The sequence below is a fragment of the Saccopteryx leptura genome, chromosome 1 (assembly GCF_036850995.1).
Source record: "Saccopteryx leptura isolate mSacLep1 chromosome 1, mSacLep1_pri_phased_curated, whole genome shotgun sequence".
In the NCBI taxonomy this organism is placed as follows: Eukaryota; Metazoa; Chordata; class Mammalia; order Chiroptera; family Emballonuridae; genus Saccopteryx; species Saccopteryx leptura.
The window spans coordinates 226,294,141-226,321,088 of record NC_089503.1 but is presented as its reverse complement, the minus strand read 5'-3'; the positions used below and the strand labels follow the sequence as shown (position 1 = coordinate 226,321,088).

The 26,948-nt window shown below is 33.8% G+C and overlaps 1 protein-coding gene across 4 annotated transcripts in view; it reads right to left on the bottom strand.

The window, feature by feature from the left end:
* The window catches only part of FSTL5 (follistatin like 5), a 703,822-nt gene that overhangs the window by 71,308 nt on the left and 605,566 nt on the right, over nucleotides 1–26,948 (bottom strand). For all 4 annotated transcript variants that reach the window (XM_066387204.1, XM_066387223.1, XM_066387213.1 and 1 more), the window contains 2 exons: nucleotides 24,681–24,707; nucleotides 19,188–19,306 (listed from right to left, as the gene is read on the bottom strand). In XM_066387204.1, the coding sequence (XP_066243301.1) occupies nucleotides 19,188–19,306; nucleotides 24,681–24,707 (146 nt within the window). The remainder of the gene's footprint in view (nucleotides 1–19,187; nucleotides 19,307–24,680; nucleotides 24,708–26,948) is intronic.

The window sequence follows — 26,948 nt, the reverse complement described above, 5'->3', positions numbered from 1 at the left end:
TTTTACATTTTACATTTTAACTTTAAATTTTTACTATGCTAATAAAAAGAGAAAAGTTGCCCTGGCCGTTGGCTCAAGTGGTAGAGCATCTGCCTGGCGTGAAGAAGTCCCGGGTCTGATTTCCGGCCAGGGCACACAGGAGAAGCGCCCATCTGCTTCTCCACCCCGACCCTCCCCTCCTTCCTCTCTGTCTCTCTCTTCCCTTCCCGCAGCCAAGGCTCCATTGGAGCAAAGATGGCCCGGGCGCTGGGGATGGCTCCTTGGCCTCTGCCCCAGGCGCTAGAGTGGCTCTGGTCGCGGCAAAGCGATGCCCCAGAGGGGCAGAGCATCGCCCCTTGGTGGGCAGAGCTTTGCCCCTGGTGGGCGTGCCGGGTGGATCCCGGTCGGGCGCATGCGGGAGTCTGTCTGACTGTCTCTCCCCGTTTCCAGCTTCAGAAAAAAAAAAATTAAAAAAAAAAAATAAACCAATGAAGGTAGGGCATAGGTTCTGGAGTTGGGGTAGAAAAGGTAGAGCAGGTAACAAAAGAAAAAAAAGACATGTATACTACCATTTACACTGAAAGGAATTAGTAAGATATTAGATGTAATGAGGATGAGAGTCAATAAGAAAATGACCATTTTAGTTCATAATTAGAACTTATTTCTTTTCCTTTGCGTTATTTCCATACTTAACAACATATTTCCTTTGTATGTATTATTCTTTTCCAAAATTTGAAAGTAATACCAGAGATATTACTAGTCATGATGGAAGTTTGATTTAGCAATTAAAATTGTATTGATATACTTAATTTGCTAAATGTAAGTTGGTCAAATATATGAATATATGCACTCATCATCTATAGGACGTTATCATTTTTATTTATTGCATTGATTACCTACTGAAAATACTTTGCCCTTAAATCTCCAAATTCCCATCTCTCTCCCCACCCCTTCCTCACCTTCCTGTTGTTTCTCTCCCTCCTCTCCCTCCTCCTCCTTTTCTTCTATCTTATAGTCCACATTTTAGCACATCTTGCATCATTCATGCCAAGGACAAATGGTATTTGTCACAAGTAGCTCCATTTTACTTGCATCCAACTCAACAAGTTTCTGTCATCATTCCTTCCTCTCATCCTTCTTTAATCATAGATTTGTCCACCATCCTTTGCCTTTGGAAAGATCGGCCCTACATTTCATTTATTACTTTAGTTATGTCTCCAAGTTCTCAGACATGCCACACATTCTCCCATAATTTAAGAATCAAACAATATTACTTGCCATCAACTGCTTTCCCTTTTAATCATCTAATTCTCCTCAGACTTTGCACAAAATGCCTAGAACTTTACTTCCGTTTCCCGACATTTCACTGGAAATTGTTCATACATCAGAGTGGTTTTCATGCCACTATCTTTTCCAAAACAGATGTCTTGAAAAGTCACCAGTGCCCTCAGAATTTCCAATCATTCGACTCCAGTTCTTGTTGGGGAGCATTTATTGAGCATTTACTATGTGAAAGATATTGGGCACAGCTATGTTTGAAAATAAAAACATGAATATGAAAGAACACCTACTCTCAAGTTGCTTATAATTTCTGCTGCATTTGAGTCTTTCAGACAACTGATTCTTCTTAAAATGTTCTTTATTCTTATAAGGCAAGGATCAGCAAACAAGAGCCCCAGCCAAATTCAGCCCACTGCCTATTTTGGTATGTGGCTCAAAAACTCAAAATGTTTTAAAATTTTTTATGGTTGAAAGTTAACAAAAAAAAATACTTTTGCAACATATAAATATTATATAGGATTCATATTTACATAAATAAGGTTTATTGGAACATAGTAACACCCATTTATTTAAATACTGTCTATGATTGCTTTCATACTATAATGGCACAGACCACATGGACTGCAAAACCAATAATATTTACTATCTGGACCTTGGCAGAATAGACTGCTGCTTAACAGGAGTTCTAGGATATATCTAACCCTAGTTATCATTTTAATCCTATTGGTTAAAATTCTGTCTAAAATGGCTTCTTTATCTTCTGTTCTCTAATTGTGACTTTAAGAAAGCTAAACCTCAGACTTTGGTTCTCTGCTCTATTTCCTTTACGTTAAATTCTTCAGAAAAATCATTCATTTTTATTGTTTCATTATTGTCAAGGTCAGAGGACAGATACCAAGGTCTTCCTTGTTCAGTCTCATTATAGACAAAACTGTTGTATAGGCAATTTGAAATGAAGATATAATTGAGGGGAAAGTATACTATATTAATGGGAGTAGTAAAGGTGATTCAAAATAGAAAATAAATCAAGAAAAGTTAAAATTCATACTCACACCTATGACCACACATATACAGATAGAGGATAGATGCATTAGATAGGTAAGAGATAGATACACAGAAGATACAGAGGTACCTATCTAGAGGTAGATAACAAGGCTTGATTTATATTAGAGAAGTTTAAAATCCTAAGTAGTTCTATAATAAAATAAAACTATTAGGTAGCAAAGCAATAATAGTAAAATTGACAATAATAATCATGTGTAAAACTATGTCTAGAATATAATTATAGTTGATTTGTAAAATATATTCTCTTTAAAAAAGTTTAAGAGTAGATTTATTAATCTAAGGAACACCAGGCCTATTTGCATGGTAACGAAAGCACTTAAAAGGCAAGCTGATTAAACATTTTTAGGTTAGTTTCTCTAACACATAAAGAAAGTAAATATCTGATCTTCTACAAAATTTGGAATACAAATGCATTATATAATATACATAACTTTGAATGAAAACAAGCTGGCATTGGTGTTATAATGAAGGTAGTGATAAGTATGGAACAAATAAGGTGACCTAAGATGTACATACCCAGTTTGGGCACTGAAGTAGGCAGCAGTGTAGATTCACTCAAGGTGGTGGAATAGACATTCCTAGATAGTGTCGAACAACTAGAAATGTATATTGAGTTAAAGAAAGGTAGAAAGAGAGGGGGTGATGTTTTGATAAATATGTAAATATAAACACTCAAGTTTGAAATACTTCCTTAGTAAATATGTGTTTAAATTTTAACTATCACTTGTCACAGCAAAAATAAAGTAAAAAATGTATATTTTTCAATCATGCTATTAAACACTATGCCTCGTCATACAGAATTGTATCTTCTGTGGAGAGGTACCAGTTGGCATATTACTTATTATTGAGCTGACAGTAATAAAAATTTTTAAATAATTTAGAATCTTTTATAGCAGTTTGACATTGCCATAATATCTACATGCGTTGGGCCTATTTCCTTGAACAGGATTTGGACCAGTTTAGGTCCTGGCAAGCCTGCCTGAAGGGTGTCATGGGATAGAAATTATCTACTGGTTAAAAAAAAAGATGAGCAAAAAGTAAAGTAATTCTTTCCCACAAATAGTTCTAAAAGCACTGATTTTGACTTTGCTTTATTTTCTAGCTCTCTCTTTTTTTTTGAATAGTTTCTCTTTGAATCTAATAGTAACAATTTGAGTCTGTTAAGATAGAAAAGTGAACAATAGAACACTTAAAAAATAGTGATTTTTTAAATTAAATACAATAGAATGTGAATAATTGTTCTTATTGAGAATTTGTTTAGTTTATCATGAATCAAGGCAAAAAAAACCCACAAGGGTTATTTTGTTCTGGATTGGAATGTTTAAGTTTGGATTCTCAGAATACTTTTTATAGCCAAGTGGAAATACATATCATTAAGGTTGCGCTGTTTGTGAATATACTAGGTATATTAATATTCTTTTAATCTTGTTTTATAACATTTAAGAAACTAGATCTTACAATAATATATTAAACAATTTAATATCAATGGCTATCTCACTTATTTGGCCATTAGAAAAAAAAAACAATGAAGTAAAACTACTTTAATCAATTTTTAATTGCGATCACTGCTTATAACCCAAGCGATACAACTGCTCTTTTTTTAAAATTAGATATATTGAATTTATCTCATTCTATTTGCCTTTTCATTTATTAAAATGTCATAAAGCATCTAGTTCATATTAGTCAAAGCATAAGTAGTCATGGCAAATTAGAGGCTGATTTGCCTTAATCTAGCTTAACTGTCATAGCAGGATTTTGATTCTAGTAGATCAAGGTACAAAGACCATATTAAAGACATTTCATCATTTCTTTTGACATAAAAATAATGTATTTATGTCTTTCAGTGTTATAGTAAAAATGGAGCTAATAACATTACACTGTCATAAACCAAGGACTGGTTTCCCTTTAGGGACACGGATTAGAGATGCTAAGAAAACAGGCTTTTTAGGTGAACGAGACCTCAATGTAATATTCAGTTTTATACTCATATTAACTATTTTAATACTCTTTTTTTTTTTTTTCATTTTTCTGAAGCTGGAAACGGGGAGAGACAGTCAGACAGACTCCCGCATGCGCCCGACCGGGATCCACCCGGCACGCCCACCATGGGGCTACGCTCTGCCCACCAGGGGGCGATGCTCTGCCCATCCTGGGCGTCGCCATATTGCGACCAGAGCCACTCTAGCGCCTGGGGCAGAGGCCACAGAGCCATCCCCAGCGCCCAGGCCATCTTTGCTCCAATGGAGCCTTGGCTGCGGGAGGGGAAGAGAGAGACAGAGAGGAAAGTGCGGCGGAGGGGTGGAGAAGCAAATGGGCGCTTCTCCTGTGTGCCCTGGCCGGGAATCGAACCCGGGTCCTCCGCACGCTAGGCCGACGCTCTACAGCTGAGCCAACCGGCCAGGGCTTAATACTCTTTTTAATCTTTGTTTACCTCACTGGTAAAATAATAATACATAGGATTAGTACAGAGGTTAAATGAATCATATTTGAATGTGATCAACAAATGCTATCTGTTATTTTCATACAGAAAAGTCTCTATGGGCTACATTTCATGAAGACTATAACAATCTACACAGTTTCAATAATTTTTTTTCTCAAATTGGCATGATTTTTTAAAGAGAATTTTACTAGATATATATATAAAAGATTCAGAGAGTTACTTTAAGTATGGAATGGCTGTTGAATATGTGATGAGGAGAAGTGGTTTTTTTTTTTATCATTTGGCAGTTTTGTGACATTGAGCACACCACTTCACCTTTCTCATTTCTCCATCTGGATATTAAAAGGATTAACTTAAGATATTACCAGTTGTTTTAAATAGTAATTCAGAGCTATTAAAAGAAAAAAAAAAGTTTTACCTACGATATTAGGTTAAAATAGTCAATTAAAAATAAATTTTCAGATGGTTAAATTTCAAATGCCTACAGAACATAAGAGAAGGAAACTCCAGACATTTTGTAAATACAGAACCAGGAGGTTCTTTCTCTCCTGCTTCTTGTAAATGAGTTGGAATCCTAGATACGGTTGGTCCAGATGCCATCGACCACTGAGAATCCCTGAGACAGGCACTTACCATCTGTTGGAGAGGCATTCATTTGAATAAGGGGAGATCAAATTAAATATCAAGTGCAAAATTTTAAGTTAGGTTGAAGAACAAGTAAATAGAGATTAACAAAATGTTGATTGAATTAAAAGCTAACATTAAGCACTGAAGTAATCAGATAATTATGGTGTATGTAGCAGAAAATGTAAATTATATGGACCCATAGTGTATGGTTGATCAAGTTCATTAAATGGTAGTATGTATAGCTGGAACTAAAGAATTAGTTTTGTTTATTCCCCCCAATATAATGAAGATTTGATTTGTATAAAAGCAAGGATAATTTTTCCTAACTTTGTTTTACAAAGTCAATTAATGAGTTACTTAGGGTGGGGGAGTAGCTGAAGGTGGGCAAAACAGGAGGAAAAGGCGACTGACAGAGACTTTGCAGGAGATGACAGACACACAATGCAGTGTGCAGATGATGTTTTGCTGAGTTGTAAACTTGAAACATGTATGTTTTTGTCAACCAATGTCACCCCAATCAAATCAAAAAAGAAAAACACATTTTTTTCTTACCAAGTAACACATCAAGTAACTGAACCCTCCCCCTGGGAAAAAAAAATCCAGCAGCAGTGTGTAAACCTTTCTTTAATAAGATGAAAAGCTCGTTTTAATCATGACCGCTATAAACACTAATGAATATCATGGGAAGATAGGGCTTCCCTCTTCCGAATAGGTTCCATACTCTAGCTTCTTTAAGTAGTAGTGAATATTTACTCAAATGAACCCTTTCAACTAATGCTTAATAGACTCATAATTTAAAAGATCAATACAACATTTGTTTAAAGACTCAAAGTATATACATGCTTCTCTACAATTTCTCTGACATCTGGATATCTAACAATTTTTTATTTTAACTTTGAAAATAAGAAGACTTCTTCAAAAGGCGGATTTTAAAATTTTGGCTAATGAGCTTAACTCTGCCTTTTTACATCTTCCAATCATCCAGAACGTGGTTCTTCCTTTTGAAGCAACATACTCTATTCCAAATTTGACATAAAAGTCCATCACATATTTAAAGATAGTTTGTGAGTGTGGTTTAAAACATGGCTGTTAAAACTGAACTTCAGGTTTCTTACTTCAGTCCTTTGTTGTGAAATTCATTTCATTTGCCTGCTGGATTACCCAAATCATAGGTATGATTTATTTCAGAATCTATATTTGCTTTGGTAATATGAGCAGAATGCAGAGAAGTAATATCTATAAAAATACAATTGCTTGTTTTTAAAAGACATTTTAAATAAATCTATTTGAATTAGTTTACATTGAGGCTTTGAAATTCTCATTTTAAAATGGAGGCAATTAAATTATTTCTTATTGTTACAAGTCTATTAGATAAAGAGAAAATAAGGGTACACTTTTAAGAAAAAAAATAAAACAATTGGAATAGCATAAATGTCAGAATCTATGTAAGTTCATCTTCCCTTCTTTAAATGTTTATCTTTTCTTTAGGAGTGGGACATGAGTTTTGATAACGTACATTTTACACATTTCTCTTTTTAAGGAAAATAGTTGAGGAGTGATCAAGGTTTTAGGAATTACATTTGCAAGTATGCATATGTAATCTCTCCCTGTGAATGGCTTTATAACTCTGTCCTGTAACTTTAAATAACGTTAACATAAAGACATAAATTACTTTTATGATTGGATTATCTTCACTTGGTTTAATGAAACAGAATGCATTTTTCTGAATTTAACTTTTTTCTTTAGCACACAGTCTCACAATGAAGATGGTGATGTCATTTTGATTGAGTTTTCCCTTCTCATATTGTCTAACACAGAAACAAGCACCTTATTTGGAAGATAGGCTTAATAGTTTTTTGTAAGAATACTATTGACTGAAAATATTTATTCTGAAGTGTGATAGACTAATCTTCAAAAATTATAAGGCTGTTTATAGAATATCTATTTGAATTTCTATATTTAAACTTTATTCTAATTTCAACATAAGTTTGCTCCACATATAAATGCCTAACTAAAATAACTTTATACTGGACCTGTAAGGTCAACCTTTTTTAAAGTTTATTTTATTTTTTTAAATTGCATTTTATTAGAGTGACACTGGTTAACACAATTATACAGGCTTCAGGTGACCAATTCTAGAACACATCTAGAACACATTGTATTTTATGTTCACCACACCCCCTCCAGTCAAGTCTTCATCCATTACCATTAATCACCACTAAGCCCTCCTCCACACGCCCTGGCAATCGACACACTGTTTAGAGTTTATTTTTGCCTGGGTTATATTATTTATTGGTTAGTTATTATTGTAAATGACCTACATTATGTTTTTTATGAGTATTTAATGAAAAATACTAGCAAATAATTTGTGCACACATATATTTTGCTATGTTTTATTAATATAAACTATTTCATAGTGTTAAGTCATATTTTATCAATGTTTAGAAGAAAATATAACATTAAAATTATTTAGCTCTGCACATACATTGTTTATAGGTAGCAAAGATAAATAGACCAAAGGTCCATTTACTTTCTCCTTCCTCTTTAAAACTATATTTTTATTTACTATATTGTCCACAGAATTATATATTTTTTTCTTTGTTTCACTGACATATTAAGAAGGAGTTCTACCACACTTATCCAGTTCAGAAAATTTCTTGGTAATAACATGGAAACAACACTGAGGAAGAATTTACCCAACCACCTTTGTAACTTAGTACAACGCAAATCTCTAAAACTATATACAAATTATATAATGAGATATTATTTTAGTCTATCTTTAAATTTTCAAAACAATAAAAAAATGAACTATCAGATATGTTAAATTTGTGCGAGGTCATACTCATAAATAACTGTATGTTGAAATTTACATAGTAAAGAGTTATACTTTAATGAAAATAATACTAGCATATAAATTTTTAAATATGTTTAATTCAATTTCTTTTGCTCTTATCATAAGGAATACATTTGTCTTCTTAATATGGAAGTGAGATAGGACTGATTATTTTTGTCCTTTTTTCAGGATGGAAGAAAGAACACTTAAGAAGAGTAGGTAAATGGATCCAGTCTCTGAATCAAGAAATACTTTCCTGGTGATTTCAGGCAATTTAGTTTACTATGGTCAAGAGCTGTGCCACTTCATCGTGCCTCACCTGACATTTTCTTTCAAGCTGGAAGGCTGAGATTTAAAATAGGATGAAATAGTTGCCTATAAACCTAAAGTTCTTGTAGGTTTTGCAATTCATTTGTTAAGCAAGCCATTAAAATGCTTTAATAAATTTGAAAATAACTATTAAAATAGGAAAAAAGGAATTTTAATGGGCAATAAAATAGCAGCTTAAGTAACTAAGAGATTGATAGTAATTTTGAAGTTTAAGTTTTGTTTTCTTTGTAATTCTTATTATGCAGTTGTATCTTGAATTTCAATATAGAAAACAAAATCATAACATAATAAAATACAGTGTGTCCGTAAAGTCATGGTGCACTTTTGACCGGTCACAGGAAAGCAACAAAAGATGATAGAAATGTGAAGTCTGCACCAAATAAAAGGAAAACTCTCCCAGTTTCATACCTATTCAGTGCAGTTCGATGTGGGCTCATGCACAGATTTTTTAGGGCTCCTTAGGTAGCTATCCCGTATAGCCTCTACAGACTCGTCACTGACTGATGGCCTACCAGAACAGGGTTTCTCCACCAAACTGCCGGTTTCCTTCAACTGCTTATCCCACCGAGTAATGTTATTCCTATGTGGTGGCGCTTCCTTATAAATGCGCCAATATTCACGTTGCACTTTGGTCATGGATTTGAATTTAGCAAGCCACAGAACACACTGAACTTTCCTCTGTACCATCCACATCTCGACTGGCATGGCTGTGGGCTGCCATGGTGTTACATCATCATCTGCGCATGCACACATGCTGCCACATTGTCCTACAGAAACTGGGAGGGTTTTCCCTTTTATTTGGTGCAGATTTCACATTTCTATCGTCTTTTGTTGCTTTCCTGTGACCTGTCAAAAGTGCACCATGACTTTACGGACACACTATATATGGAAAATACAAACACCGTTTTAAGTTTTCAGCAATAAATTAATTTTTTTAACAATTCAAACTCTTAATAAAGACATTAATTTATTGTATTGTTTTCCTTTTTTTACTTGACACACAAGTTTAATTTGTTTCATGACCAAGTTCATCACTCAATTTGCTCATGCGTCAAATCGAATTTCCCCATTTAAATGAATGGGAAAGCAATTAATCCATTCCAGCCCCCAAAAATCACATGAATTTTTTGTTTTATATGCTTTTAAATAAGAAAATGTACTTTATAAATTGGATATATATATATAAGATATATATGGTTAGTTGTATATATATACATACTAAAAATGTAAAGAAATAATCTGGTTACATCAGACAGACAGGAAGGAAGAGAGATGAGAGGCATCAATTCTTCGTTGCAGCACCTTAGTTGTTCATTGATTGCTTTCTCAAAAGTGCCTTGACGGGGGTATAGGGGGACTACAGCAGACAACATGACCCTTTGTTGGAGCCAGCGACCAGCTGGTGAGCCTAGCTCAAAGCAGATGAGCCCGTGCTCAAGCTGGTGACCTTGGGGTCTCAAACCTGGGTCCTTCGCATCCCAGTCCTATGCTCTATCTACTGTGCCACAGCCTGGTCAGGCGGAATAAACTGGTTTATGAAATGTATTTACCTTCAAGGTCAGGCAAAGATGCTGGTTGAGGAGACATTAGCATAACAATGGACCTTCCCAAGCAGGAAGATTAATTAGGAATCTCACAGACAGCTGCCCAGCGCCATTTTTAACAATAAAACTCAGAAAATACAAATTTTACAAACTCATTTACCCAAAACTTATCATTTTCTTCATTGACTTTTGGCTTTTTCGCACACTTTCCTTGCTTTCACTTAGAGGCCGTTTCAACAAAAACTTTTTCATGGAAGTTTTCTTCCTCCCTTTCAGAACGTTCGGCAGGCTATCTAGTGGACAGTGGAGAAAGCTCATGATTCAAATATTCACTCGTGACTTAAAGCAAAAAATCCTGCCAGTGACTGCTCATTTCTCAAATTGCTAGTGATTTAAAGTATTCATGTGTCATGGTACCACTGTATCTCAATTATTCATCTGAGTTTTATGACCTTTCTGAAATATAAATGATATGGAAGACATGACAAGTCTTCAGTATTAAACTGAAATTTTGGGAAAAATTGTTGAAATATAAAATGTTTTTGTTTTCTTGTTTGCTCATTTTTTTTCCCCGAAATTAGAAGTGGGGAGGCAGTCAGACAGACTCCCACATGTGCCTGACTGGAATCCACCTGGCATGCCCACCTGGGGGCGATGCTTTGCCCATCTGGGGCATTGCTCCTTTGCGGCCTGAGCCATTCTAGCCCCTGAAGCGGAGGCCATAAAACCATCCTCAGTGCCTGGGCCAACTTTGCTCCAATGAAGCCTTGGCTGTGGGAGGGAAAGAGAGAGATAGAGAGGAAGGAGAGGAAGAAGGGTGGAGAAGCATATGGTGGCTTCTCCTGTGTACCCTGACTGGGAATCAAACCTGGGACTTCCACATGCCGGGCAGATGCTGTACCACTGAGCCAACTGGCCAGGGCCTGTTTGCTCATTTTTTGCTTTCAGTTTTATATGCTACATAGGAGTGAAATCATATATATGGTTTTTAACTTTTACTCTCTGACTTATTTCTCTTAGCAGGATATTCTCAAGGTCCATCCATGTTGTCACAAATGGCAGTGTTTCGTCTTTGTTATGGCTAAAGAGTTTTCCATTATATATATATCTGTACCACATCTTCTTGATCCAATCATCTATCAAAGGTCTCTTCAGTTGTTTCTATGTCTTGGCTATTGTGCAAAAAGCTGCAGTGAACATAGTCATGCATATATCTTTGTAAATAAATGTTTTCAAACTTGATGGGTAGATACCCAGAAGAGGTGTAGCTGAGTCATATGTTAACTCTAAATTTTTTGAGGAACCTTCATACTATATTCCACAGTTGTTTACCAGATTACATTCCCACCAGCTATGAATTAGCTTTCTTTATCTTCATAACCTTTCCAACACATCTGATTGCCTGTCTTGTTGATAATAGTTATTCTAACCGATTTAAAGTGGTATCTCATTGTAGATTTGATTTGCACTTTCTTAATAGCTAGTGAGATTAAGCATCTTTTCATTTATCTATTAGCTAATGGTATGTCTTCTTGGGAGAAGTGCCTATTCAGGTTCTCATCCCATTTTTTAATTGGATTATTTGTTTGGTTTTTGAGTTGTATGAGCTCTTTATATATTTTGGATATTAACCCCTTGTTGGAGCTGTTGTTTGTAAATACCTTCTCACATTTGGTTGGTTGTCTATTTGTTTTGTTGCAGGTTTCTTTTCCTGTGTAGAAGATTTTTGTTTGATATAGTCCTATTCATTTATTTTTATCTTTACTTCCCTGACTTTAGAGTCAAATTCTTAAAATCTCTAAGACCAAGGTCTATAAATTTACTACCTATGTTTGCTTCTGTGTAATTTATTGTTTCAGGTCTTATATTTAGGTTGTTGATCCATTTTGAGTTAATTTTCATATAGGGGACAAATAGTCTAGTTCCATTATTTTGCATGTGGCTTTCCAATTTTCCTGGTATTATTCATTGAGAGGCTTTCTTTCTCCATTCTACGTTTTTGGTGCCTTTGTCGAAAATTATCTGCTCATATACATGTAGGTTTATTTCTGGGTTCTCAATTCTTTTCTATTGTTCTGTGTGTCTATTTTCTGGCCCACATTATTGTTTTGATTATAGTAGCTATGTAGTATTATTTGAAGACAGGGAACGTGATACCACAGGCTTTGTTCTTTTTTTCCTCTGGAATGCTTTGTCTATTTGAGGTTCTTTTGTTCTTCCATACATATCTAATGATTCTTTTGTTCTCTCTTTTTTTAAATGTTAATCATATTTTGATGGAGATTGCATTAAATCTGTATATTGCTTTGGGTGATATGGACATTTTAACTATGTTGATTTTTCCAATCCATGGACACAGAAGAACTTTCAATTTTATCCTGTCATTTTCAATCTCTTTTAATAATGCTTTGTGATTTTCAGTATATGGGTCATTCACAATCTTTGTTTATTCCTAGGTACTTTATTCTTTTTGTTGCAATTGTAAAAGGAATTTTTTTATTTCTATTTTTGAAATTTCATTGTTAATATATAGAAATGCAGTGGAATTTTTTCCACTGATTTTGTATCTTGCAACTTTACTGTATTTACGTATAATAGTTTTTTTGGTGGAGTCTTTATGATTTCCTATATAAAGAATTAAGTCATTTGCAAAAAGTGACACTTTTCTTTCTTCATTCCCAAATTGGATGTCTTTTATTTCTTTCTCTTGCCTGATTGCTCTGACTAGGACTTCCATTACTATGTTGAATAAAAGTGGTGAAAGCTGGCATGTTTATCTTGTTTCTGATCTTAGAAGAAAAGTTTTCAGTTTTTTTCTATTGAGTATAATATTAGGTGGGGGGTTGTCATATTTGGGCTTAATTATGTTGAGGTACTTTCCTTCTATACCCATTTTATTGAATATTTTAATCATAAATGATGTTGTATCATGTCGAATGCTTTTTCTGCATCTATTGATAAGATTATAGGTTTTTTTGTTAATGTTTTTTTATTTTGTTAATGTGGTATATTACATTGGTTGATTGATTTGCATATGTTGAACCATTCTTGTGCCCCCAGAATGAACCCCACTTGATTGTGATGTACTTATTTTTAATGTATACTTGTATTCTATATTTAATCTAAGCATTTTTAGATTATTTTTACCATGCAAATCTGTTTCTTTAAAAGAAAATAGTACATTTTTGTGAGTAAAACTAAATCTTAAGCAGACTAGTTTAAGATCCATATAAGATAAATTTATGTGATTATTTAAAATATCAAGTAAAAAATTTTGTTTAAATACATTTGTATGAAGAATTTTTTATGTCAAACAGTTCCATTTTACCCTTAAGAAGCTTCTATTTAAAAATCTATATTGTATTAAATTAGTGTAAATATGTTTCTTCCTATGGTGCATAAAATGCATTCTTATATGTATATAGTGAATCCTTATTACTCACATAAAAATGTTTAAAGTTATAGCAATAGATTATCTGGCACATACATCATTCTGGTCACATTCAAATAACTTGGTTGGTACTTATTAATAATCTCTTAAAGAAGACTTAATATACTACTTTTGATAAAATTACATGACCCAATTAACATGCTATACAACTCCATTAAAATGCTCTTGCACAATTAACATGCTTCTCACTGTTGTTCTCCCAGCATTAGGCTTTCATAAAACCTAACAGAAGCACAAAATAAGAATTTTAAAACTGTGATTTTTAATAAAAGATGAAAAGTCCTCTTTAAGTCTAGGGCTTCAAAGACCAATTTTATAAATTTCTTTTAAAATCTACAGAGTAATCTTCTGAGAACTAGTTAGATGTAGTTTACTCTCTTTAGAAAGCTCTTTGCAGGATATCATTGCAACCACAAAGGGATGATAGCTTAAATTTTTATCATTCTATAACTCTTTGTAAGTGAAGTTGTGTTTGAATAGAGACCCACTGAGAAAAGAGTAAGTGGGAAAACATTTTGACTACCTTTCTAAAACATACAGTGATATTGGATTCAAAAGGTAACTCGATGGCTTCATGGGGAAGTGCATTGTCTGCATCATACAAAGGGCCTGGTTTTTTAACAGGTATTTTTGCAGATAGAGTTTAGAGAAGTAGTAATTAGATTAGAAACAGAATGAAATGCTGAAAAGAGAGATTTAGAAGTGTGACTAAGGGAATTGATGAATATCCTAAAAGATGCTTGAGGGGAGGGGAGACACCAAAAGAGATAGAATGGGGACTGCTGTGTTCCCCATTTCTAATCTCCATTTCAATTTATTGAGACTTAAGTATTCTGGATATTATGAAAATCTGCTCTTATTCACAAATTTCATTCTAATAGAACACTAACAGTATTTATTTATGAAGGTAGAGTAATTTTCATATGTGAAAATCCCAAACCAAGAAAACAGACATTTTAGAGGTGATTTACATCAGATATTCTGTAGAAAGGATGTTGCTATGCAGTTTAGTATTATTTAGCATTAACGCCAAGAATAGAAGAGCATCTGTCTCCTAAAATATAAGACCCAAGCATAGTAAGATGTGTGTGTCTCTGACTTAAACTCTTCTAATAACCATGAAAGCATATAGATAACAGCAGGGTATATGTAAGGAATAACAGCTATATCTACCTATATAACAAAGAAACATAGAAATAATTGAGTTTAAAAGTATTAAAGTTTAAAAGAGTGAGAGGAAAGATGTCACAATAGTTGAAAACAAGAAGAGTGCAAAGCTGGCAACCTTGGAAAAGCCTGTCATTCTTGAGCCTTTAATTTAAACATTTTGCCAAACCCATTTCAATTTTAGTCCTGAATTCATAAGTCCAGACTAGAATTCTATTTGCTTGAAGTTCATACTGCTGGTGACAAGATGAAATCGTGTGTACAACTAGGATAAATATAACAAGAATCTTACCTAGTAAGGCTACATTACAAACAAGAATAAAATAAAAAAATGAAAGTATAACTGAAAACATGTATGACTTCTTGCTAAATCACTATCAGAAGAATGAAACTTGATGCAATCTGACATTACACCAAAATTGAATTTTTATTTAGAGCAAGCAAACAGCATCTTCTGAGAGGTTTGATGGAAGATTTTATGTTCTAAATATTTCAGTTTTTATCTAAACTTTATTGACCTGTGAGTTATTTTGGGAATTGCATTGCTGCTCTCTTAATATCAACAGTGAATCTGAAAAAATATGATATCCCTCTTTAGTCCTTTTTCTTGAGGAAAAAAATGATTGCAGAAGGTTCATTTCCACTGCTCACCCTCAAGAGATTTATCTTTTAAAATTCTGATGAACTAATACTGTTTTTATAGTGTAACTCCTAACTATCACATACAGAGGATTTGCAGATTACATTCTGAATATGTAATACTAAATAGACCCATGAGATTATATTTACTTTGAAACAATTCTATGATAAATTATTCTATGAAACATTTTTTACAAACACATTGAAAGAACAGTATTGTTTTGTGGGTATTGTAAAATAATGAGAGGTATTATGGTGAGAAGGAAATTAGATGTATACATCTTTAAATGTAAAGACTGCATCAAAGAATGAAAAGCCCCCTTCTCTAAGCAACAGAATTTTCACTAAATTTATTAATCAAGTGGTGCCTGACCACCTGCCATGTGTAAGGCACTGTACTAAGCATGTTGGGAATACAAACACTAACTAAACAAGATCCTTGACTAATAGAGAGTAAGATGTGATAGTTAATTTTATATGGCCAACTAGTTTATGATATCCATGTGTTTGCTCAAACACTAATCTAGATGTTGTTGTGAAGGTGTTTGTAGAGGGATTAACATTTACAATTAGTTGACTTTAAATAAAACAGATCCCTAATCTGAGGGGGCTTGATCCAATCAGTTAAAGGCTTTAAGATTTAAGAATGAGGTTTCCCAAAGATGTAATTCTGACTCAGACTTTAGGATAAAAATACAGCTTGAATTTACAGCCTGCCTACATATTTCAGACTCACGAGTATGATAACAATTTGTGTCTGAGTTTCCAGTCTGCTGAGTTTAGCTGTGGATTTGAGACTCAAGACTGCAACATGAACTCTTACCTGATTTTCTTGCTGGCTGCCCTGCCCTGCAAATTTCAAACTTGCCATCCTTCCTATAACCAGCTGAGCCAATTTCTTTCTTTTTTTTTTTTTTAATTTTTTTTTAATTTATTCATTTTAGAGAGGAGAGGGAGAGACAGAGAGAGAGAGAGAGAGGGGAGACAGAGAGAGAGAAGGGGGGGAGGAGCTAGAAGCATCAACTCCCATATGTGCCTTGACGAGGCAAGCCTAGGGTTTCGAACCGGCGACCTCAGCATTTCCAGGTTGACGCTTTATCCACTGCGCCACCACAGGTCAGGCCGCTGAGCCAATTTCTTAAAATAAAGACATAAACATAGAGGGACAAATACAGATATACATATACATATAAATAATGCTCTTTGCTCTGTTTCTCTGAAGAAAAATTTTATAACTATTAGTTACTGAAGTTTCAGCTTCTGTGATGTAACCAACACATCTGTGTCAGTTAACTACAAAACTACTTGTCCTGTAGGAATCAGAGAGAAACTCTCTTATCAGATTATTTTGCTTTTACTTAGGTAATAATTTAATGCCACATTTTTATACCTATGTGTTATATTAGATTTATAATTTATAATTTTTTATACAAATATGACTGGTATAAAATTGAATGATTTGCATTATCAGAAAAATATTTATAGTTTTATATATCTATTATTTAGACATGTACACAAATAACTTATTTAAAATAGATTTAATTAGTATTGATATAATATGGTTATAAAACAAAATAAAATTAAATGTATAGGTTTTTTGTTTTGTTTGTTTAGAGAGAGAGACAAGGAGAGAGAGAGAGAAAAGGGAATATTAAGCTGTTGAACTGGCTACCTATGCTCTTTGACATGTCGCTCTTACCAACTGAGTTATCCAGCCAGGGCTTAAGTTTTTATTTATTGATTGATTTTTAGAGAGACTAAGTCAGGAAGGTAGAGAGAGGGAAGGGAAAGGAAAGCATTCATTTGTTGTTCCACTCAATAGTACGTTCATTGATTGCTTCCCGTGTGTGCCTCTACCAGAGATCTAACTCATAACCTTCTTGTTTCAAGATAACACTCTAACCTACTGAGCCAACCCACCAGGTTAGTTTAAAATGTTTTCTTATTTGTAAACTATAGCTTAAAAATGATAACAATACTATTTAGAATTTATCCTATAATTAAAATATTTTTCAATTAAACATGGTTTTGTTTTAAACAATCACAGACATACTGAGTTAAATTGTTTTATTATTTAAATTAAGAGGTCATTAGATTATTTTGTTCTACAGAATATCTGGAGGAATGCTGACCTATTTTATCTCACTCTCATAATTTTTTTCTTCTCATTTTAGGGCAAGACTTTTAAGATATAAATTGTTATCTCCTACAGAGGTGGGCAAAAGTAGGTTTTCCGTTGTGAACACAGGTATATTTATTCTTGCAATATTATTTACTTTCATATTTTTATTTATTACAACTGTAAATCTACTTTTTCCCACCCTTACATATCAATATTCAACAACACTGTTTACTAGAAGGCTGGAAATAAGATTTGAAAATAAAGGATCTCAACTATGGCATTGATATTTATTTTAGTCCTATCTCATGGCCATGCCGACCTTATAAATGAGTACGAAGAGAGGGTTACATGACGAGGTCGGCCAGTAACTTATTTTTGATGTTTGGATATGTCTGAAATTGTGTGACAACAGGCAGGAACATAGATACTTTAGTGTTATATATTTTGGTATACTGGGGGTTCTTGGGTTATAACAGTCTCGACATAAGACGTTTTGAGTTTACAACGCTCACTCCCACAAAAAATTGAGACTTGAGTGTTTCGGCTTATTCTGTTAGCATGATACTTACGGACTTCACGGGTGAACTAGTATGGTTGCACGCAGCAGAAGAACATGCAGTAACATGGCATATGAGTGAGGGAGTTGGTGTCCCCCAGTATACTTACCTATGCCGTTCTGGACTGTTAAAAGTGCAAATATTTCATTTGTATTGCTTATTTTGGTGACTGATTCACCTGACCCAGTATCTCCAGCACCTTCTGCAGGTTCTCCTGCCTCTCCAGCTTCCTCTTCCCAATAGGTCACTCTCTCCCACCTTGCAATGCCCCTTCCGGTGTACAAGCCAACCACAGGAATAAAGGTAAGGAATTTTTTTACACTCAGTTTCTGTCATTTTTCCTGTCACTACAGTACAGTGTACATTACAATATATTTATGTCTTTTTCCTTTTTCTGTGGCTTACTTGTGTTTTTATGTTCTAGATTATGATTTTATACCTGTGTTAGGATAGGTAAGTGACTTAGGCTAGGATGTGTTTAGACTTACAGCAAAATTCCAATTACGTCACTGTTGTAGGAACGGGACTGTGTTGTACCTGAGGACCCCTGGTATACGTATTTATGTGGCAATATGTATAGCTATAGCAGTGTAAAAATAATTATAATTCCTTGTTATATTGTAAAAAATAGCCCTTAATATATATAATCTCTTATAAAGTACACATAAATTCATATTTTCCATGTAAATCTTAATTTTTCATTTTATTGAGACCTGATAAAAAAATGCAATGAAGAGTAAAAGGAAACCTATATTTATAAAACACTGAATATCCTCCAATTTTCTACCAGATTATTTACATGCTTTTTCCTTCCATTTTGTTAAAGTGAATTTTGTCTACCAAAATGGGAGATGTTCCAAATTAAGAAGCAGGTGAAGTTATTATGTTGCATTCAATTTTGGTATTTTGCTTCTGTTGCCTTTATTTTAATTATAAACAAATAATTAGGAATGCATACTATAAATATACCATTTTCACTTCAAATATAACAGCGCATAAATAACAGCCAACATCATAGTTTTAATATTTTTCTCCCGACACATCTCACGTATGTGCATATTTCATTATATTTCTAAAAATATAAAAAAAAATATAATTCTACCTAACAAAACTGTTGCATAAAATGCAAAAAAAAAGTTATAAAGTACTTGCCTGAAATCCAAGGAGCTTTTCACTAGGCTTAATATGCCTCTGAAATTCACACTCTATGGGTTGTATCACTTTGATTCCATCTTCATAAAAAACATAGAACATGTTTCCAATTCCCAGGCCTTAGAAATAAAAACACATTCAAAATGAAATCATCAGAAAACTTTACAGTTGATGCTGGGTGCCCCTCTTGTTGCTGACAAATTAGTTTGTGAAGTCGTGTAATGTTAGTAAAGCAAACCATATGGGACCTTTATCCATTGCCCAAGCACCTTTGTGATAGTATCTAGACATTCTGCTTTCTTCTCCCGAATCTGCAATTCAGTGATTTCTTTAATATGTCAATAAAGTTTTCATATATTTAGAATAATTATAAATGGGAGGAATAAACTCTTTGATACATAGGTTATGCTTGATACCTTTTCCAATTAATTTAGGTGTTAAGAAATAAAAGTACCTTTTAAAGAATAGGATATATATTCTAGTACTTTTACTAGAGTTCTCTAGAGAAAATAAGATTTTATTCTTTCTAGGAGTATAGCTTATACAATCAATTTAGAAACAACAACAACAAAAATACAAGTCATTCAGATTTGAGGGAGATATATATTTTTTTAAAGTCATTTTTAAGTACAATTCTATATAGATATTTTATATGTCATTTTTTTTATCCTGGCAGTATTTGGGGCCTATTTCTATACTTTAAAACTTGAATTAATTTAAGGTTTTAGAGAAAAGCTCAGTGTACTAATTTAGAACATACTTTTATTTTTTCACATTAGACATCTAACTAAGTGTGTGGCATCTGAGGATTTCATATCACTTTATAAATACAAACCTAACAGGTGCAGAACACTAGACATGAAATACCTGGCATGCAGTGGGGGTTCACTGAGGCCTGCACCTGGGGAACTTCTGCATATTCTTGCACACCTGCTCTTTTCATTTCTTCTGCTTATGCCTTGTTCCCACCTGTCTAGAGATCTAGCCTCATGTAGTCTCTCCTCCTCTGATCCTCACCTGAATAGCTCCCTTTCCCAGTTCTGTTGGTTTCCACAACCATCTTTATTCACTCTAATTATACTGTACATTATTCAGTGATAGCACGTGTTCTTTAAAAGGTAACATTGATATAGAAATCTTGATACTTTGGAAAGCCAAACCATTGTTGCTTGAAATGTTTAAATTCCAAAAATAGCTATAAACAGAAAACTAATTTATTTAAGTAAAAATAATCCTCTAGGCATTATTTTTATCTCATGTGAAATTATTTCTATCTAATCTTACATATACATTTTAAATGATTCCAGATTGTTTTGATGCATCTTTATTGTTTTATAAATATTTTACAGTACTTATATTTTAATACATGCCATCTTTATCAATTCATTAAACATTTTAAGTCTAGAGAGGACTTCATTACAGTGGGATAGAGAGTCCTGAATCATAGTAGAAATGGCAAGTACTAAATTCAAGTCATCTCTTTTAAAAAAATAAAATTTAGTTGTTGTTAGCTATTCTTTTGATCATAGTTGTGCAAAAAGAACTATAAATTCCATGCCCTATGGATAAGATTAAAAAAAACACATCAGTTTTTATGCAAAACATTGATTTGTATCAATAAGCTTCTAGTAAAAATTAACCTAAGATTGATCAATGACTATCAGTTTAACATTAATTGTTGTTGAATCTTATGAACATAACCAAGTAGTAATGTGGTATCTGACCGGCAGTTGATAGTTACATACTATGTTTGAGGCTTATTACAAAGCTCATAACACTTTTGAATGAACATCAATCGCTGTGTTCTTCAGCTGTGCAAAATTGTACCCCACAATTAGGAATGTGAAGAAGTTTAAACCTGACATTACTATAAAATGAGACTGTAAACTTTCTCGAAAAATTCCTGCTCTTTCTTATTATGTTACTTTACCACATTCTATACATAATACAGTCAGTGGGATTCCACTGTATCATTGTACTGATGAAATTTCTGAGCTGTATTTTCCTCTAAAACCCAAGTAATCCAACCAAATCACCCTTTTCATCTGGGAGACTATTTGCTTACTTTTAAAAATATGAACGGCACATCAACATTTTTACAAAGCATAAGCTACTTTTTAGGTTAGATGTTACTGAAGAAATACAGTCATTATTATGTACGGTTTAGTTTGTTTTTGCATTTTGTTGTTTTCAGCAGGGATGTAACTCCTTAGTGTTTATGAAATAGTAATGTCAGCAAAATAGCATAGGTAAATATCTACTTCAAATAATAATTATAAAGTGAACAGCTATGTATCAATCACTCTCCTGGGTAATAAAACTTTATCTGTACTTTTAACATCAGCTTTGAGTCCCTTCCCGTCCACAAGAGGCATATTTTGCCATTATTTCTTTGCTAGAGATTTTTTTCATCAAGTTATAGTTGAGTTTTAGAAGCTAAATTTTTATATGAATATATGATGAGTCTGTGTTTCTTTAAAATTTGCTGCTATAATTTTTTACATATATCCATTTATTATCAATAGAGTAGGCAAAGAACAATATAAATTACCTGATGATAGAGATGTTGGTAATTGAAGACAAATACAGATTTTCATTTGGGGCATTCATTCACTTTATTTGTAAGGAAGCAATGACATATTTGTATATATTCATTACAGCTGTTAAGTTTCTATGTCTTAACTTTTTTTTTGAGAAGGGATAGGTGGAATATAACAAAGGGAGATCAACTCCATTCTCTGGATTCATACAGTTCTGGGACAAATCATGACTGTAAAACTTTCTGGTGTACCAAGGAAAATTTAGCCTGTGTCACTATTTCCCCCTCTTTAATTTGGAGATAATAATACTCCTATATCACACAGCTGTTGTAAGGATTAAATGAGATAAAGAATTTAAAACATTTAGCAGAGTGACTGACACATAGAAAGATTTCAAGAAACAGTAACTGTCACTATTATTATAACTGACATAATCTCTTCTTTGGAACATCAATGAGGAACTATTGGTGAAATGTATATCACCTAAATATGATAACTGCCCTCATGTTTTCCTCAAATCCATACAGTGAGATATACTGCTAAGTTTCAAGTTCCTGTGATATCAAATTCTATGAATCCATGAACTATGAAAAGTTCAAGTTGATTTTTTAGCAGAGCAGTTCTCAAAGTTGATCCTTTCAGTGAATTTACAAAGTCAAAGCTATTTTCACAATAATACTAAGATATCCTTTGTGTTTTTCCTTGTTAGTCTTACAAATTAGATTCTCACAGAAATAGAGTACAGTTTTCTACAGGTTATATGACACACGATGTCACAACAATTCAATACAGAGACAGGTACAAGAATCCAGCATTTCTTATCCAGTCATATTTTTAAGATTTGAAAAATATAAAACAATGTGAGTATCCTCATTCTTTTCTGAAACTATAGATTTGAAAATAATGTGTTATTTATGGATACATATAATCAGTTTATTATGGTTACTTTTAATAAATTAATAAATACCCATTTAACCTTTTTGCCTTACTTTCTAATATGGTAAATAGAAGTAAGTGGCTGAAAATAACCCCCATAGGCAAAAGCTTTTGTGTTCTAAAGAATATTGGAAAGTGTAATGCGGTCCTGAGACCCAAAAGGTTTGATAACCATGGAGGTGTCAGTTACAGTTCTCTCCTTATTAATGCTTTGTATTGTAGTATATTACAAAAGTTCTTGACTTTTGTGAAAGCTACACAGCTCTAGTCACAGTGAAGACTGGGACTATGTTATGTGCAGTTTGCTTGTTTTTCTTTCCCATCCCCTGGTGAAGCCAGACACTTGTACTTTATCTCTTACAGGTCGATTGTTAATCTAATAGAGTGTAGTGGCTCCAGAATGTGATCCATAATTTGTTTGTTCCTTGTGAGCTTTCTTTTTGCTTTGTTATTCTTTCTATACAGAAAGAGGACATAAGCAGGAATTGCTGCAGTCTCCTAAGAAAGAATTATTTTTCCAGAGAATTTTCTAATCAATATTGCACCTTTAAATACATACAATAGACTGAGAAAAAAGTAGATGTAATGCACATTCTTGTCTCAATACCTTGAGCATAGCAGCTCAACAATGATAGTGTATCATGATAATACAATTATATTATTCATGAGATATAGCAAATATTTTATGTAAGTTATATCAACAGTAAATTTTGGTTAATTTCTGGTTACTGGATGAATATTTAAGTCAATAACAAAAGAGATTTTGTGGTGATAATGGTCTTTCTCTGACTTAATTTTACATTACTGTACCATTTATGTTTCGGTCAAGAGCAAATTATAATTCTGAAATGCAGTGATTTGGTAACCAGAAGTGAGTCAAAAAGATTTAGTGTTAAATAAAGCTCTTTACAGGTTAATGCTATTATTTTTATTTTCAAGTGATTGTAAACTCATTCATCTTTATTTTGAAATATAGAAGAAATCTTTTCCTTTCTTAGCTAAAGATAAACATAGAAAAGAATAGATTTTACACATTGCATTTCTCACCTTGAGTAAGTCAGCAGGGGTAGAGTTTTGATTGATGATGATATCATCTTTTGTTTTATTTTGTTTTTTGTATCTATACTTTGGAGATAATAATCTTTTCACACAGAGTAACATCACACCATTGTACCTCAATAAGATCTTCATATCACATCCACTTAAAATAAGACTTACTCTTTCATTCTTACTAAATAGTTTTTGAGAGTGAATGAGTCAAAATTTTTACTAGGCAATATTAATCCAAGAAAAAAGTTCTTCTGAGTCAGTATATAATTCCCTGAACTTCTAAAAGTATGCTGGAAACTGAATTTGCATGATTAAGTTCACATTTAATGATTAACCTAACAAAAGTTATACTATAATATAGTGTTTGTTTGCTAAGTAATTACTATTAGTAATTATATATATATATGCACATGTGTATGTATACATGTGCATATGTATATACACATAGTATATCTGCAAATAGATGTCTCTTGTCCTAAAACTATCAGAATGCATTTTTAATAAATAAAAATGGTTTCAAATAATAAATCTTTATTACGTTTGTAGTTAGCCTGAAAAATATTATATTATTATTGCATATTAACAACACATTTTCTTAAGTAATTTGTTACATTTCCTAGGTAAAACAGTGGTTTTTGTAATTTTTTGTTTTCTAACCTAATGAGGAATTACTATGTAAATTATGCTTAACTAAGGTTGCTTTTATTTTTAGACTTAATTTTACACTCTTAAATGCATATCAATATATTGCAATTTAATTTTCTGACTATATATCCACTATCAAATATGATACAAGCTAATGAGAAGTATTGATATTTTTAATGGTAGAGGTTTATATAAAAATGTTGAAATATAATCCAAAAAATATTGAATTAAAATAAAAACTGGTTATTAAAACTGATAACCAATAAATCTAAAAATTAAGCAAAATAATCACAACAATATAAGAATTAATAGACTCTGGTACCTTCTTCTCTCCATAATATGTTAGCTACTGCAGCATGTTAAAAGGAAAAAGAAGAGAAAGAAAAATGAGTAAAGAGGGTTTCAGTTGCACAGTAATACAAGTAACTATTAAATAGGTCACAATCTCTGAGATAAAGCATGTACCTCAAAGTAGTGAGGTAAATTCAACAAACTAACAAGACAGTAAAAATTGGGACTAAGTAAAAATGTTCTGTTCATTTCTTGAAATAGCCTATTCTTCTTTGGCATAAAGATTTTGTTAATAAACAAAGAACATTTTATGCATCACTGAAAAGAATGGGATTTTTAAGTTAATTGTATTGAAATAGAGCTTTAGAACAAGCGTTGGTAATTAAACTATTAATTTATTTGACAGTAGAGTTAAAAGTTACTAATTGAAAAAATTGTATTTAAAACATTTTTAATCATCAAATATGTAATATTCCTACATAATATGTAATATTACTGAGCAAGAATAGATCTTATAAACACAAGATTTTGAACACAGAAGTAATCTATTTTTAAATAAAAAAAATTATATAATTTAACTATTTTATATAAGCAAATATAATTTGATATTATAAGTGTATCACAGACTAAGCATAATATAAATACTCTTGAGTGACGTCACGGAAATGGCGCCGTGAGCAGCGCGTCCGACAGATCTCCCCAAAATAACAACAAATTTATCAACTAGAAACAGGAAAATTTATCTTCGGAGCATTACGGAGTTCCACACAAACTGAAAGCAAAAGGACTGTTATCACTTGAATCTGAGAGACGAGGGTGTGGAGGAAGCTACCGCAGGGACGTTCATTCAAGCCGCGAGGAAGTGCACCTGTGGTAAGTCATCGCGCACTCGGGAGCCGCGAGCAGCAGCCGCGGGCAGCCGCGAGCAGCGCCCGGGTCGGTTGCAGAGCGAGCACCGCCCACACTCCGGAGCGGCGAGCAGCCGCTGGCGCGCGCCGGTCTAGTTGCACACCGAGCATTGCAGACCGAGCACCGCTAACGTTCCCAGCGGCCCGCGCACGGGGAGCGGGAGAGGCCCCAGGGCGGTATTCCCTACTTGGGAGATTCTCTCCGCGGGCGGGGCACCTCACCCAGCCATTCAAGCTAACAATCAAGCGTTGGGGGAGGGGCGCGCGCAGGCAGCCTGAAATACCTTCGGGAGCACAGCTGCGACCCAATTACTAAAATTAACTTAACCCGTGAAATCTGCGCACCCTCGGTTCTAATTGATAAGATCTCTCTCAGTTCACCGACCCAAGACAAGAGGCGTGATATTTTTTAGTGCCTCTCGCTAAAGGGGCGGGGGCAACTTCTGATTGATAGAGCCTCCATATTCAGGGATAAACGCTAACAAGAAGGACTTGGCAGATAATAAGATCTATACCACACTAGTCGCAAGCAGAGACTAGTGCCTCTTCTTACCAGCCAAAACAGGCTACAAAGTGTGGAAAGCCTGGGTTGAGAGGTCCAACTGAATGCTAGGCGCTGAACAGTCACCTTGACAACAATTGACTCCCACCCCCGCCTGATTACACTGGAGGCCCTGACTGTCAGAGCCCTTCCCAAAGCCTTGCACTGAGTGGGGATAGAGTGGGGATTTCCCAGCTCTTTGAGCCTCTTACTCCCCAGGCAGAAGCAGTGGCAGCCTTATAGCTGGATCACCAGGCTGCTAATTCAGGAAGGGGGGACTAGGAGAGAGAATCCACGAAAGCAAACTCTCTCATAGTTGGACCCTGCAAACGCCAACAAGCCTTGACTACCAGCAAGACTAAAGCCAATTATATGACATTGCCATAGAATCCCATCAACTGCAAATCCCTACCTAAATGTGACACAGGGGCAGAGCCTGGGGTACAGAGTCACCGACCAGGAAGAGGGAGAGAAAAGAAAAAGGAAGAAGTTAACATCTCAAAATCAAGAAAAATCCACAGACTTTACAACTTGTTCCACTAATTTTTTTTTTGTTGTTGTTGTTGTTGTTGTTTGTTTCTTCTATCTTATTGCCTTTATTTCCTCCACCTCGGTCCTTCTATTCTCTGCCCATCTTATGCTTCCCTTTTCTTGAACTACACTACCCATAAGTGTTACATTTTATTTCTCTTCTTCATCCTCACCCTCCTTTCGGGTTATACTCCAGGACACTTAACTCTCACTCTCTCCTCTTTTGTTTTTTTTTTTTGTTGTTTTTTTTTGGCTTTATTTTGTTTTTTTCTCTTCCTTTTTTATTTCTTCCTTCGTTTTTCACTTTTTCTTATTTTTT